The sequence below is a fragment of the Suricata suricatta genome, chromosome 5, assembly GCF_006229205.1.
Source record: "Suricata suricatta isolate VVHF042 chromosome 5, meerkat_22Aug2017_6uvM2_HiC, whole genome shotgun sequence".
In the NCBI taxonomy this organism is placed as follows: Eukaryota; Metazoa; Chordata; class Mammalia; order Carnivora; family Herpestidae; genus Suricata; species Suricata suricatta.
In genome coordinates, this window is record NC_043704.1 from 123,830,191 (window position 1) to 123,847,143 (window position 16,953).

The 16,953-nt window shown below is 33.9% G+C and overlaps 1 protein-coding gene across 2 annotated transcripts in view; it reads left to right on the forward strand.

Moving 5' to 3' along the window:
* Positions 1–16,953, forward strand: part of STAG1 (stromal antigen 1) — a 422,258-nt gene that overhangs the window by 98,703 nt on the left and 306,602 nt on the right. For both annotated transcript variants that reach the window (XM_029940222.1, XM_029940221.1), the window contains one exon: positions 14,251–14,361. In XM_029940222.1, coding sequence (XP_029796082.1) covers positions 14,333–14,361 — 29 coding nt within the window. In that variant the 5' untranslated portion in view covers positions 14,251–14,332. The remainder of the gene's footprint in view (positions 1–14,250; positions 14,362–16,953) is intronic.

The following is a 16,953-nucleotide window of genomic DNA, read 5'->3' on the forward strand; positions in this document are numbered from 1 at the left end:
CAAGGAACATGAAATAGCCATCCATTTACTTAGTACTTGAATTTTGTTCATCAGTTTTATAAGCCTTCCTTATATAGGTCTTATCCATACTTTGTTGGATTTATACCTGTTTTCTCTTTTTTGTTTTTTGTTTTTCTTTTTGTGTGTTTTTTTGCTAATGTAAATGGTATTATGTTTTTAATTTCAAATTTCAATTATTCATTGTTTGCTTACATAAAAGTTATTGACTTTTATACATTAACCTTATATCCTGCAACCCTACTATAATTGCTGTTAGTTCCAGGAGTGTTTTTTATTTGTTTGTTCATTTATTCTTTTAGATTTTCTACATTGACTCTATAGACCAGAAAGCTTGATTTCTTCCTTCCCAGTCTGTATACCTTTTATTTTCATTTCTTGTCTTGATAAAAAGGAATTGTTAAGAGGAGTTTGTTTTGTTCCTATTGTTAGTGGGAAAGTTTCTAGTTTTTCATTATTATGTAGGTTGTCAGCTCTAGGATTTCTGTAGATGTTCTTTATAAGCTTGAAATCTCTATTTTACTTGCTGAGAGTTTTGTTTTAAATCACGGATGGGTATTGGGTTTTGTCAGAATGATTTTCATTCACCTATTGATATCACCATGTTATTTTTCTTCTTTTACCATTGATGTGTGATAAGTTACATTATTTGATTTTCAAAAATAGAATAAGCCTATTCAGATTTTTTGCAGTTAGTGTCTCTCAAGGAATTGGTCTATTTCATCTAATCAAATGTGTAGGAATAGTTTACAGTATTCCTTTATTATCCTTTTTCCTTATCCTTTTTCTATCATGGGATTCTGTACTGATATTTCCTCTTTCATTTCTCATTTTAGTAATTTGTGTCTTATCTCTTTATTTTTCTTAATTATCCTGGCTAGAGGTTATTGATTTTATTGATCTTTTCAGAAACAGCTTTGGTTTTAGTTATTTTCATTGTTGATTTACTGCTTTCAACTTCTTTGATTTCTGTTCTAATTTTTATTATTTTTCTTCTGCTTGCTTTTGCTCTTCTTCTAGTTTCCTAAGATGAAAACTTAAATGATCGATTTTAGATGTTTTCTTTTCTAATATATGTATTCAGTGCTATAAATTTCTCTGTAAGCACTGCATTTGGCTACACCTACAAATGTTTCATACTCCTTTAGGTCAAAATATTTTATTTTTTAAAAGTTTTAAAATTTATTTTGAGAAAGAGAGAGGGAGAGTGTGTGTGTGTGGGGGTGTGTGTGTATGAGAGAGAGAGATAAAGAGAGGAGAATGAGAATCCCAGAGGGCAAAGCACTGCTTGATATCCCAACTGTGAAATCATGACCTGAGCCAAAATCAAGAGTCACATACTTAACTGATTGAGCCAACCAAGTGCCTTTAGCTCAAAATATTTAAAAATTTTCTTTGAAATTTCTTTGACTAGTGTTATTTTTAAGTGTGTTGTTTAATCTCCAAGTGTGTTGGAATTTGCCAGCTATTTCTCTGGTAGTGATTTCTAATTTAATTTCATTATAGTGTGAAGTATACACAGTATGATTTTTATTCTTTAAATTTGCTAATGTGTCTTTAATGGCTCATAATGTCTGTCTGATGAATGTTCTAAGTGAGGTTGAGAAAAATGTGAATTCTGTTAATGGATGAAGTAGTCTATAGAGATTAGTTATATCCAGTTGATTGGTGAAGTTATTGAGTTTACCTGTGTCTTAATGATTTTCTACCTGCTATTTCCTATTTTTGTTGATATTTCTTAGAAGTTTGAGAGAATGAGGAAAACCACTCTTTTGCACTTTATTTTGAGGGTAAGAACTGATTGGAGAAATGGAAGATTCATGCTGAACCTTGAGAAGTAGTAATAAGGTCAGCCTAGAGGACAAGATTTCTGATGATGAGAAATGTACTTTAGATAGTAGATAAACTTCTAGAGAAAGATGGGAGTGAGGGGAGGGAGGTAGGGATGTTCTTTTATGTAAAGTATCTTCAGAATCAAGCTAACTCTGAAAAAAAAATGGGGAATTTTCATTCTTGAAAATCAAAATCAACACAGTGCCTAGTATGTGGGCAATACTCAGTAGATACTTATTTAATGAATGTTGGGTGTTCTTAGTATTAAGGAATAAAAGGAAATCAAATGGTTACAGAGTAAAATCAGTTTCAGAAAGACAACCTATAAAATGGAATGGATTCATATGTGATTAAGGATGACTTATAAACTTGATAGAACTATAGCAATAATGTTAGGATGGCTTATGAAAAATATACTCAATACAAGCAAGGTTTTTTTTTTTAAATTTTTATGTCTTTATTTTATTTTGAGAGAGAGAGAGTGAGCGGGGGAGGGGCAGAGAAAGAAGGACACATAGAATCTGAAGGCAGGCTCCAGGCTCTGAGCTGTCAGCACAGAACCTGTTGCGGGGCTTAAACCCCTGGACTGTGAGATCATGACCTGAGCTGAAGTTGGCCACTCAGCCAACTGAGCCACCCAAGCAAGGTTTTTAAAGGTTTGATTAGAACAAAATAATTAGATTAAGTGTTGACATACTGTAAAGTGAAAGACTAGAATTTATCATGTATTTATATCTTCCCCACCAGGGATATATTTTAAAGCTGTGCAGAGTACATGAGTCAAAATCTATGAGTACATAGATTTCTAAGACAAAGTTTGGTGTGCTCAGTAAAATAAGACACTCAGTTGAAAGAGTGAGTAGGCAATAAGAATGCACCAGATTATTTTTCTTAAGTAAAATATCTATTGATTGAGATTTTCAAAATCTTGCAGATGTCCTGAAATCATCATCAGACGTCTTGGTATATGATCTAAAAGCCTGGTGTGCACTTTATTTCCAAAGCAAGGTGGTTACAGGCTAGAGCAGGAAAGGTGACTGTTGTGTGCTACCTTCTAAAGATGTATTGGTGTAAAACTAAAACTGTACTAGACAGACTTCAATATATAGGAAGTATACTTTTATATTTAATTCAACGTATACTAGTAAAATGAGTGTATATCAGTACGGTATTTTTAGAGGGAAATTTGGCAGTAAAAAATTGTATGAATGTTTTATAAATGCTCATCACACGGAATCTGTCCTATAAATATGTTTGTGCAATTGAGGAAGAATAGATGACAGTATTGTTTATAGTAGTAAAAAATTAGAGTCATGTTAAATTTTCACTAAGGAATGGTTTCAATTCTCTTAAGTAACCATTTTAAAGAATATAAGTGTTAAAGAAAACAAATGAGGTAGAATGTCCATAATGCTTTTCTGAGTGTAAAATGCAAATTGCAGAGGAATGTGTAAAACATCCCATTTTATAGAAAGTTATGTAAGTTTATATGTTTATAGGAATCAGGTAGGATGAATCTTCTGACTTTGTTCTTTTTCCAGTTTGTTTTGGTTCCTGTAGTTTTTTTTTTCTTTTTCTATTTCTTTGAGAATAATCTCAATGGTTTCTACAAAAAATACTAGTTAGATTTAAAAGAAAAGTGTTAATTTGCATGCACCATTTACCCCCTATTTCTATTATGCGGTCTCTTTTTTGTCAGTCCTCTTCTCTGTCAACTTCTAACAATCACTGATCTGTTCTTTGTAGTTTCCCATAATATTTTATAAATGGAAGTAAATAATATGTATATAGTGGCACTTGTGATTCATTAATATTGTGGCATGTATTAATCAGTAGTTTTTTCCTTTTAATTGTTGAATAATATTTCATTGTGTGGATGTACCTTATTATATATCTAGTCATTTGTTTCAGGACATTTTGGGGGGATGTTTGCAGTTTTTGGCAATTATGAATAATGCCGCTATAAACATGAATATATGTTTTTTCTATGAATGTATGCTTTCTTTTCACTTGGACAAATAACCTAGGAGAGGCATTCCTCAGTTATATGGATCATGTGTGTATAAATTTTTAAGGAACTGCCAACTTTCTTTTCAGAGGGTTTATACTGTTTATTACCTTTAGCCATATGTGAAACTTCCCATTGTTCTGTCTCCTCCCCAACACTTGAAATGCTCTTTTTAATTTTAGTCATTCTAATAAATATGTGTAGTATTATTTCATTGTAGTTCAGATTTCCATTTTCCTGATGGTAAATAAATAGCATAGTTAAAATATGTTTGAAATTTAAAAAAATTTTTTGACTTTGAGAGGTCTATATATTTTTTACAAGCTGTTTGTCAGATATGTGATTTGCAAGTATGTTCTTCCAGTCTATGACTTGTCTTTGCATCCTCTTTAACAGTGTCTTTTGCAGAGAGAAAAATGAAGTCCAGTTCATATGTATATATTTTTTAATGGATCGTATTTTTGGTGTCATATATAAGAACTCTTTACCTAATCCAAGATGACAAAGATATTCTAATAATTTTTATCTTCCAGTTTGTAATTATAGCCATCCTGATGGGTGCACAATGGTATTACATTTTGGTTTTGATTTGCATTTCTGTAGGGACTAAAGATGTTGAGCCTCTTTTAATGTGCTTGTTGGCCAGTTATATATTTTCTTTGGAGAGGTATCTACTCAAGTCCTTTGATCATTTTTTATTGTATTTTTTTCCTTGGTAGGTAATAAGAATATATATTTTGGATACTAGATTCTTAAAGGATACATGATTTGCACATACTTTCCCCCCATTCCTTGGCTTTTGTTTTCGCTCTCTTGATAGTGTCATTTGATGCAGAGAAGTTTCTGATTTTGATGAAGTCCACCTTACCCACATTTTCTCTTGCTGCCTGTGCTTTTGGTGTCTTATGTAAGAAATTATTCCCAAATATAGTATCATGAAGTTTTTGCCCTATATTTCCTGAAAAAGAGTTTTATAGTTTTAGCTCTTACATTTAGATTTTGATCCGTTTTGAGTTAATTTTTGTATATCGTGTTTGTTCAGAGTACAACTTTATTGTTTTGTGTGTGAATAGCTGTTCTTCCTAGTGCCATTTATTGAAAAGATTGTCCTTTGCATGTTGCATTGTCTCGACACCCCTGTGAGAATTCATTTGACAGTTTACCTTGAGGGTTTATTTCTGGACTCTATTCCATTGTTCCTTGTCTGAAACACAGTCTTGAATATTGTTACTTTGTGGTAGGTTTTGAAATCAGGAAGTGTGATACCTCCAACTTTGGTGTTCTTTTTCAGTGTTATTTTGGCTTTTAAGAGTCTCTCCCTTGAGATTCCATTCAAATTTTGGATGGAATTTTCTATTTCTGCAGAAAAGTAATTGGTATATGGATATCAACTGCATGGAACTTGTAGATTGTTTTGGAGAGTATTGATTGACCTCTTAAGAATAATAAGTTTTTCTATTCATGAACAGGTTATCTTTTCATTTCTTGGTGAAATCTTTCATTTCTTTCAGCAGTGTTTTGTAGTTTTCAATGTACAAGTCTTCTACTTTGGTTATTCTTAATTATTTTATTCTTTCTGATGCTACTGTGAATGGAATTTTTCCTATTTATTTTCTTGACTTGTGCATTGTTAGTGTACAAAAACAAAACCGATTTTTGTGTATTAATATTTGTATCACTCAACAGTGATAATTTGTTAGTTAATAAATACAATTGATTTTTGTGTTTTGCACTCTGCACCTTTAATTTACTAGTATTTTGTTGTTGGTTCTTTGAGATTTTCTGTATATAAAATATTATAGTATCTGTGAATAGAGATAATTTAATTCTTTTCCTGTTTGGATGCAATTTATGTCTTTTGTTGTGTAATTGTCTCTAGTCTCTTTTTTGTTAGGATATTTAGTGGTACATTTTAAAAGCTGTGGTGAAAATGGACATTGTTGTTTTCTTCTTGATTTTGGGGGAAAGCTTTTATTTTAGTCTTTAATTATTGAATATGAAGCTACCTATATATTTTTCATAAATGCCTCTTATAGTATGAAAGTTCCCTTTTTATTTTTAAAATGTTTTTATCACAAAAGAGTGTTTTGGTTTTTTGGTTTCCCTTGCGATTTTCCTAGATGCTTTCTTTCATACTTAGATGATCATGTAGTTCATTTTTCTTTCTATTGATATATTAAATTATCTGATTTTTCTGAGTTGAGCCACTCTTGCATTCCTGAAATAAATCTCACTTACTCATGCTATATTTTACATTTAATATGTAGTTGGATTCTGTTTGCTTGTCTCCCCGCCCCAGCATTTTTACATCAGTATAATCTATTCAGATTTTGTATTTTTTGTTGAGCCAGTTTTGGCAGTTTGTGTGTTTCTAGGAATTTGTCTATTTAATAATAGTTTATGTAATTTGTTGGCATAAAACTGTCCATTCTAGTAATTCTTTTTATTTCTATAAGGTTGATAGCAATATTCCCACTTTCATTTGTGATTACAGTTATTTAAATCTTGTCTTTGGCATTTAAAGTCTTTCAGATTTGTTGATCATTTCAAAGAACCAATTTTTGATCTCATTAATTATTCCTATTGTTTTTCTATTCTCTATTTTGTTTATTTCTACTTTAATTTTTATTATTTCATTTTCTAGCCTTTAGGTTTAGTTTGCTCTTTTTCTTATTCCTTCAACTGTTAGGTTATTGAATTGAAGTTTTTTTTTTTTTTTTAAATGCACATGCTTACACCTAATATTTCCCTCAGAGCACTGCTTTTGCATCTTCTGTTTTGGCATTGAGACTTTCTGTGGTCTAATTAGCTATCCTGGAGAATGTTTGTACTTGAGAAGAGTATGTATTTTGTTTTGGGTTTGAGTGTTACATATTAGGTCTGGTAGGTTTATGGTGCTATTCAAGTTCTCTGTTTCCTTATCCTTCATTCTCCTCAGTCCTTCATCGATCTTCTAATTCTGTGTTTTATTAAAAATGGTGTATTGAAATCACATTATAGTACTATTTCTCCCTTCAGTTCTGTGTTTCATATATTTTAGAACTGTGCTGTTTGGTGTAAATATATGTTCACAATTGTAATAGCTTTCTGATGAATTGATCATTTCTGCCTCATTATGTTGTTCTTTGTCTCATAAAAAGTTTGGACTTAAAATTTATTTTGTCTCATATTAGCATAACCCCTCCAGCTTTTCTTTGGTTTCTTCTTTGAATAGAATATTAAATTTTTTTAAACGTTTATTTATTTTTAAGAGACACAGACACAGAACACCATCTGGGAAGGGGCAGTGAGAGAGGAGACCCAGGATCTGAAGCAGGCTCCAGGTTCTGAGCTGTCAGCCCAGAGCCGAGGTAGGCTCAAACCCACAAATTGTGAGATCATGATCTGAGCGGATGTCGGATGCTTAGCCGATTGAGCCACCCAGGTGCCCCTAGAAATTTTTTTCATGTTCTTTTTTTAAACTTATTTGTGTACCCAAATCTAAAATGAATTGTTGTAGGTAGCATGTAATTGGATCGATTTTTAAAAATCCGTATTATGTTTTCTATTTCTTAATGCTGATGAGTTTAATGTTAACCTTAAAAGCAAAACTAACAGTTATTTTACCAGCAAAAGTTAAAAGTTTGTTTAGGAATAACAGAGAATTGCAGTTTGAGACAAGAAGTTATGGCAAAACTATAGGGAAGTTGAGAAAACAAAGGAAAGGGGTGTGTGTGTGTGTGTGTGTGTGTGTGTGTGTGTGTGTGTGTGTGTTTTGTTTTAAACAGAGAAAGGGAAGATTCTGGGAGGGCTATTAAAACAAAAACTCCATTGGTATAAACTCCAAGTTCTAACTATAGTGGCTTCTCATTAGCTGAGTTGTGAATGTCTCTGATTGGCTAATCTGTTGTTGGTGGAGGGAGAAACCTTCCATTCTCCTCCTAGGATAGTAAAGTAGTATCTATATGCAGTGTCTATCTCTTCTTGGATCTGCAATTAATATTGGGTACTGATCGGATCTGCAATTAATATCGGGTACTGGTTGTGAGTGTCCTTTTCTGCTGGTCTCCCAAAACCATTCTAAATGATACTTCTTAAAAAAAAAATTTTTTTTTAAATGTTTGTTTATTTTTGAGAGCGAGCATGAGTTGGGGAGGGGCAGAGAGGAAGAGGCTCTGGGGATCTGAAGCCGGCTCTGTGTTGACAGCAGAGAGCCTGCTGTGGGGCTTGAATTCAGGAACTGTGAGATAATCACCTGAGCCGAAGTCAGACCATTAACCAACTGAGCTACCCAGGGGTCCCTCCAGCGATATTTCCTTTTATTAATTTCACAAATACATTTAAAGTGATCTCTGGCAAGAAAGGATTTTTGCTGTTTTACTATTTGTATTCTTTATGTCTTACATCTTCTTTGTTGCTCAGTTTCTCCAACACTGCTGTCTTTTTGTTTCATCTTTCTCTAGTATACTGTATTTTAAAATTATTTTTTTAGTAGTTACCCTGGTAATCATAATTAACATTCTAAATTTATACAGATCTAGTTTGAATTGATAGTAGCTTAGCTTTAATAGCTTGTAAAATTCTGATACTATCTCTATCCTTTTTCCTTATGTTATTGTTATAAATTATATCTTAAAAATTTTTTGAATTCAGGTATCATTAACATACTTGTTATTAGTTTCAGGTATACAATATAGTAATTCAATATTCTCTACCTCACTCAGAGCTCATTGTGACAAGGATACACTTAATCCCCTTCACCTGCTATATCCACCCTGACTCACCTTCCCTCTGCTAACCATTAATTTGTTCTCTAGAGTGAATGTTTTTTGTCTTTTTTTCATCTTTTTTTTCTTTGCCTCGTTAGTTTTGTTTCTTAAATTCCACCTGTAAGTGGAATCATATGGTATTTGTCTTTCTCTGAATGACTTATTTCACTTAGCATTATACTCTCTAGATCTATCCATGTTGTAACAAATGGCAAGATTTCATTCTTTTTTATGGCTCAGTAATACTTGCTTATGTGTACCACCTATACTAGATCCATTATCTACTGATGGACACGTGGGCTACTTCCATAATTTAGCTATTGTAAATAATGCCACATTAAATGTAGAAGTGCACGTATTTTTTTGAATTAGTGTTTTCATATTCTTTGGATAAATATGCAATAATGGAATTACTGGATCGTATGGTAGTTCCATTTTCAATTTTTTGAGGAACCTCCATACTGTTTTCCACAGCAGCTGCACCAGTTTGAATTCCCAGCAATAGTGTATGAGGGTTTCTTTTACTCCTCATCTTCACCAACACTTGTTTCTTTTTGTGTTTTTGAAATTAACCATTTTAGCAGGTGTGATACGATATCTCATTGATTTTTGATTTTCATTTCTCTGACGATGAGTGATATTGAACATCGTTTTATGTGTCTTTTGACTCTCTTCTTGTCTTCTCTGGAGAAATGTTTGTTTATCTCTTCTGTCCATTTTTAATTGGATTATTTGAGACTTGGGGATGTTGTTGTCTAAGTTCTTTATGTATTTTGGATGCTAACCCTTTAACAGATATGTCACTTGCGAATATCTTCTCCCATTAAATAAGATGTCTTTTACTCTGTCAGTGTGCAGAAGCTTTTCATTTCAATGTAGTCCCAATAATTTATTTTTGCTTCTATTTTCCTTGCCTCAGGAGACATCTAGGAAAAGGTTGTTATGGCTGATACCAGAGAAATTACTCCCTGTGTTTCTCTTTTGGGATATTTTTTAATTCCAGGCCTCATATTTGGGTCCTTAATCCATTTGAGTTTATTTTTGTGGATGGTGTAAGAAAGTGGTCAAGTAGCTATCCAGTTTTCCAAAAGTATAAATGACATCTTTATACATTGTCCAGCAACATAGTAGTTATGTAATTATTGTTTTATGTGTTTGTCTTTTTTTTTCTATATTTTCTTCTGTAATTACATTTGCCCGTGTTCTTTAATCTTTGTATGGCTTTTAGTTATTGTCTGTTTATTGTCTGTTCAAGACTTCCATTACCATTTCTTGAATGGTAAAGTTCTAGCAGAGTTTCCTCCATTTTTGTTTTTCTAGGAATATCTTAAGTTTTTCCATTTTTGCATGATAGTTTGTTCGATATAGAACTTGTTTGTTGCGCATCTGGGTGGCTCTGTTGGTGGAACATCCAACTTTGGCTCAAGTCACAGTTCCTAAGTTTGAGCCCCACATCGATCTTGCTGCTGTCAGCAAAAAGCCTGTTTTGGATCCTCTATCCCCATCTCTCTGTCCCTTCCACTCTTTTAGGTATGCCATCTGACTGCCTTCTATTTTACATAGTTTTTGATGAGAAGTTGGTTATTATTTTTACTGAAAAAGTTAGTTGTATGTGATGGGTCACTTCTGTTTTACTTCTTTCAGTATTTTGTTATGGTCTTTGGCTTTTATTTGATTGTAGTTTGTGTTTGTGAATCTCTTGAGTTTGTTCCATCTAGAGTTGTTTGACCTTGAATTTGTAGATTTCTGTTTGTATGAAAATTGTTAAGTTTTTCATCAGTACCTTTTCAGATATTCTTTCTATGTTCTTCTGATAGTTTGTCTTCTGAAAGTCTAAGCTCAGTGTTTTGTTTTACTCAAAGATGATATCTGTCAACCTTTTTTCCTATTAATGGGCCATATTTATCTTTTTCTTTTTATGCCTTGTAATCGTTGATGTTAAAAACTGGACATTTTCAGGGTGCCTGGGTGGCACAGTTGATTAAGTATCTGACTCTTGACCTCAGCTCAGGTCATGCTCTTGCAGGTTCATGAGTTGGAGCCCCACCTTGGGCTGTGCGTTGATGGTGCAGAGCCTGGTTGGGATTCTGTCTCTCCTTCTCTTTGCCCCTCACCTGCTTGTGCATGTTCTCTCTTTCTCCCCCCCCACCCGAAAAAAGTCATTTTCGGTATTGTAATATGATAACTCTAGGCACTAAATTCTCTCCTTTCCCCTTGGGTTTATTGCCTCTTGAGGGCTGCAGCCATCTGTTTAGTGACTTTTCTAAAGTATTGTTTTCAGTGACTGTACTCAATGTTATATATGGTTAAGGAAATTTTGTAATATAGTCAGCAGTTAACTTACTGATTTTTTGAGCCAGTGGGAATCAAAAGGAAGAAAAGCAATCTTTTGGTGTTGGATGTTTATCTCTAGCTGAGGTATTCCTTCCAAGGTTAGCCCTGTTGCTTACTGCTCTGCCTTAGTCTTCACTTTATGCTTGCACAGAACCTAAAGATTAGGTAAAGTTGCAATGAGTGTTCCTCTCATGTCTTCTGTAAACATGCTTCTGGACCTGGACATGTATTAGCACTTTGGATTTCTTGGTATATATGACTAACTCTTTAAAGCCCTTGATTTCCAGAATATCTTCTTCCTTAGCTTTCTTATTCTGAAGATTTTCAGATTGTCCACGCTTGGTCACATCTACTGTCTCTTGCCTCAGCTGTTTGTAGTATATGTTTTCAGTTGCCTTGGAAAGATGATAATCTAGAAGCCCTTCAGAACACACAACCACAGTTTTTGAAAACAAGATCCATGTTGTTCTTTTTGCTATCAGAAAGCTGCATCAGGAAATTGGTCTGTCATCCCTATGGATACTGTTGATTGTGGGGGAGGGGAGTTAGTAGATAAGCAAAATGCTACAGTACTTTATTAAAAAAAAAGTATTTTGAGAGAGAAAGCACATGTGCATGAATGCTTGAGCAGGGGAGGGGCAGAGAGAGAGAGAGAGAGAGAGAGAGAGAGACACAGAAGGAATCCCAAGCAGGCTTTGTGCTGTCAGCACATATCCCAATGCAGGGCTTGATCTCATGAATCATGAGATAAGACCTGAGCTGATATCAAGAGTAAGATGCTTAACTGAGTCCCTACAGTGCTTTTTCTTACCACATTTTTAGCAGGCTCTTTGTTAAGTATTTTTTTTTCTTTGTTACAGGTTTTTTAAGATTTCAGATGTCTGTAAAATTTCATTTTGTCAGTTTTGCAAGCCTAAGACTTGCTTTACTGGAAGGACTGGTTCATAGAGCTTTCTGCTCCTTCATTTTCCATAAGATCAGTCTGTCCTTTCAGTTTGGAAAGAGTATCATTGAGTATGTAAATCAAATGTTTATTTTTTTCTCTCAGCACTTGAAAAATATTTTTCTGTTGACTTTCAACTTACATAGTTCTCAACAAAAAGTCTGATAAAATTCTTACCTTTGTTTTTCTGTGTGTAAGAAAACCTGTTTCTTTGCTTCCTTTTTTTCTAAAGTTTATTTTTATTTCTTTTGAGAGAGTATGTAGGGGAGGGGCAAAGAGAGAGAGAGAGAAACAATCTCAAGCCTGACACGAGGCTCGAACTCACAAATCATGAGATCATAATTTGAGCTGAAGTCAAGAGTCAGACCCTTAACCAACTAAACCACCCAGGTGCCCCTTTGCTTCTTTTTGTCTCCTTAGCCTTTGATTTTTTAGCAGTACATATATTTTATAGTATTTATTCTACTTGGGAATTTCCTGGTCTTGTATTTGTGTTTTAGTATTTTACATTATTTTCAGAAAATTCTCTTCTATCATTTCTTTTACGCTGTACTTTCTCTTGGAATTCCAGTTTTATATACTTATGTTATTCCATTTGATACTGTATTATGGTATGTCTTGAATGCTGTTTTGTTCCAATTTCCCTGCCTTTTTTTCCCCCTTAATTGACTTTATTTTTTAGAGAAGTTTTATGTTCAAGCATAATTGAACAGATGGTAGAGAGATTTCTCTTATACCCTGGTTCTCACATGCATCAAACCTCCCAAATTTTTACGGTTTCCCAGCAGAGTGGTACATCTGTTACAATCAGTGAACCTACATTGACATGTCATTATCATCCGAAGTTCATAGCTTATATTAGGTTCACTGTGGGTGTTGTATACTCTGTGGGTTTTGATAAATGTATAAAATTACATGCAGCCACCATAATAATATCATACAAAATAGTTTCACTGCCCTAGAAGTACTTTGCGTCTGCCTATTTATTCCCTACATATACTTTTACTCCTGGCAACCACTCATCATTTTACCATTTCCACAGTTTTATCTTTTCCTAAATGCCACATTGTTGGAATTATGCAGTATGTAATGTCTTTCATATAGGCTTCTTTCACTTAGTAATAAGCATTTCAATTCTCCATGTCTTTTCAAGGCTTGCTAGCTCATTTCTTTTCAGTGCCAAATAATATTCCATTTTTCTACGTGTACCACAGCTTGTTTATCCATTTACCTCCTGATGGACATGTCTATCCATGTTGTTTCCATGTTTAGACAACTTTAAATAAAGCTGCTATAAACATCTTTGTGTAAGGTTTTGTGTGGGCATAAGTTTTTAATTTAGTACAGCTTGTAGTTTAATATTTTAGCATATTCATTTCACTTTACAATAATTTTGTTTTTCAAAGGATTTAAATATATATTTTCCATAAGAAGAAATATAAATAACCAGTGGATACATGGAAAGGTGCTGAACATCACTAGTCATCAGAGAAATGCAAATCAAAACTACAGTGAAATGTCACCTCACAGCTCTTAGGATATCTGTTCTCAAAAAAACAGGAGGTTAATGGTGTTGAGATGGAGGAAAGGGAACCTTTTATACTCTTAATGAGAATGTAAACTAATACAGTTCTGTAGGAAAGAGTGTGAAGATTCCACAAATAATTAAAACTACCATATGATCTAACAGTCTTACTTCTGAGTATTTTCCCAAAGGAAATGAAATTATTATCTTGATGTATTGGTACTCACATGTTCATAGCAACATTACAATAGCCACGATATGAGAAACCTGTTTGTTGATGAATAAATAAAGAAAACCTGGTACATTATTTATATACAGGAATGTTATTCAGTCTTAAAGGAAATCATGTCATTTGTGACATCGTGGATGGACTTGGAGATATTATGCTAAGTGAAGGAAGTCTGATAAAGACCAGTATCACATGGAGTCACATATACAAGTTGAAGTCATAGAAACAGAGAATAGAAATGTAATTGCCAGAGGTTAGGGGGTAGGGGAAGTAGTAAGAGGCTAGTGAAGGGATACAGCTTTTGGTTATAGATAAATATGGGCTAAAGTCTAATGCGTAACATTACCATGTGCTATATAGTAATAGTTGATATAACACTGAAGTATATAATCAAGATTTGCTAAGAGAGTTGAATTTAAATTGTTTTCACACCTAAAAAAGGTCAGTTTATGAGGTAATAGATATGTTGATTAACTTGATGGGGGGAAGAAGGCCTTCACAATGTATACATATTATATCAAATCATCACATATGGTTTATATGTGACTTTTTTGGGTCAATTATACCTTAGTAAAATTGGAAATAAAAGAATTCTTTTTTTTTAATTAACAGGATTGACTTTGAAGTTACTTAAAAAGTTTTGATTGTACAGCACTTGATTCTTTTGCTGCATTGTGGAAGGACCTCTTCAGCAATGATTACTTCAGAGTTACCAGTATTACAGTAAGTATTATACTTTTCTTCTATTTAAAAAAAATACATGACAGTTTTATATATGAAATACTTCTTAAATAACATCAGATAGGTTCTCTTACACTAGAGTAGTGTGTCTGAAGTCAAGCAGCAATCAGACTGTACAATTATCATATCCATCCAGGATATTACTTTTGTAATATTAGTATTTTTGTGGTATTGTGCAAAGAAGAGGTTACTCTCCTTCTCAGTGGTCAGCATACTGTGATGCATGGACCAAATCTGGCATGTTGCCTATTTTTATAAAGTGTAACAGAGCCATGCTCATTCCTTTACAAATTCTTTGACAGCCTTTGTGTTACAAGTTGTGATAGAGAATGAATTTGCCTGCAACGGGTAAATATTTTGTTGGACCTTTTACAATAATTTATAAACTCTTATCCTACATCCTGCTGTTTCTCTAACACATCCCCCCACCTTATTTTCCCTGAGAGTGAGATCATTGGACCATTCTGGCTGCCAGAAGTAATATTAGGATATACTAAGTGGCATTTCTAGTGGCATCCCCTTAGATTTGTTGGAGTTGTAGGACAGATCTAGAATTGGGTCTTATTTTGTATTCTTTGGGAAATATGATGAATGTAGTAGCAGATACTTTTCCTTTTAGAGGTTTCTTCAAGATGCAAATTAGGAGTCTGCATACTGTGATCCTGTATGAGAACAATGGTTTAGCTATAATGAAAGGGATCAACAGTTATGTGATTATTTATAGGTTTTACTGCCCCAGTTCATTTATATACTTCTTTTCCAAGAAATTGTAGGTACCTTTTAATTGGTTTCCTGACCTTGTGTTTTTCTTCCAGGTATCTAAAACAAAAAAGGCTGTCTAGGTTTCTTAACCTGCTTGGAAAGCCATCAGTCTTCCTTCTTTCTCCCAAATACAGGAGATTAAATTTAAGCCCTTTCTAATTACTTAACACCTGTGTCTTTATTACTCCCTAACTTAAATGTAATACCAAGTTTGGAGGTCTCCACATAGTATTTACTTTCTTCTTTAAAATCTTTGTCCTGCCTGCAGTGCCTACTTAACTGTGCTCTTACCTGGCCAACCCACTAAATCCTGTAAGTCGTAGCAGATGTATTATGCCTCCAGAAAAGCGTTTCTTTCCCCTCAAAGTTGGATCAGTTTCCTTGGGTGCTCCTATAATGTTCTTTGCTTTTCTTTCAGCACCATACTTAACCTAATGTTTTTTTTTCAATTTATAATAGTTTATTGTCTAATTGGTCTCCATATAACACCCAGTGCCTCTCCCCACAAGTGCCCCCCTTCATGACCATCATCCCCTTCCCCTAGCCTAATGTTTTATAACCCTGTTGTTTCTGCCTGAACTGCACTTTTTATCTTGTTATTATTTTTTTTCCTTTGAGAGCACGTGCACAAGTGGGGAAGTGACAGAGGGAGAGGGAGAAAGAGAATCCTAGGCATGTTTCATGCCCAACGCAGAGCCCAATGTGGGGCTGAATCTCAAGACCATGAGATCATGACCCGAGACAGAATTAAGAGTCAAACACTTAACTGACTGGGCCACCCAGGTGTCCCTACATTTTTATCTTATATTAGGCAGGTTGTATATTAGGCAGGCCCCTAGTAAGTATCTCTTTGATTAAATATGGCAGAAAGATTGTATTTAAATAAATGTTTTATTTAAAGAGAAATTGTATTGATACAATGGTATTTAACATGATTTTTTGTGTGTAACTAATTTTTGTTTTTCCCTAAAAATGTAAACCTATATTACGATTATGGGTAGTGGATAGTGGTGATCTGTGAGATGGGTGAATGAACTTTGCTTTCAGTCTGTCAGTGGGAGATAGTACGCTTGGTCAAATTGATATCTGAGAAACATTTATTGAGGTGATACAGATTCCTGAGGATTTTGACATATTTTTAGCAGCATGTATTGTCTTGTTTAATCTATGCAACCAGCAATGTCATGTTTGCTTTGTAAGTGAAAGGAAGTATGTCTCTTAGTATTTATAAAGTTCAGTTTCCATCATTTGTCAAGTAAAGACAGTTGACTAGAAATTGATCTCTACAGTCTCCTTAAAAACAAACAAAAATATTTTGATCCGGTGATAATTAATATTTGTTTCAAGAAAGATTTTTCTGGGGCATCTGGGTGGCTCAATTAAGCATCCAACTCTGGACTTCAGGTCGGGTCATGATCTCACAGTTTGTGAGATTGAGCCCCCACATTGGATTGGATTGGATGGCTCTGACAGCACAGAGCCTGCTTGGGATTCTCTCTCTCTCCTTTTCTCTCTGCCCCTCCCCTGCTCATGCTCTCTTTCTCTTTCTCAGAATAAATAACATTTAAAAAATTAAAAAATAATTTTTAATGTAGACATGAGAAAGGTAATTCCAGTGAGTGACCTTGTTATTTCTTGTCTTACTTATATATTATTATCACTGATGAATTTGTCACCTTAGTGCTGTTTACTAATTGGCATTGTCAAATAATATAAATTACCACATATTTTTATATTCTGCATAATACAGTTCCTGGAAGTACGTTAAGTTCTAGGGAGAAAGAGCATGTAGTAGAGATTCAGCCCAGGTTG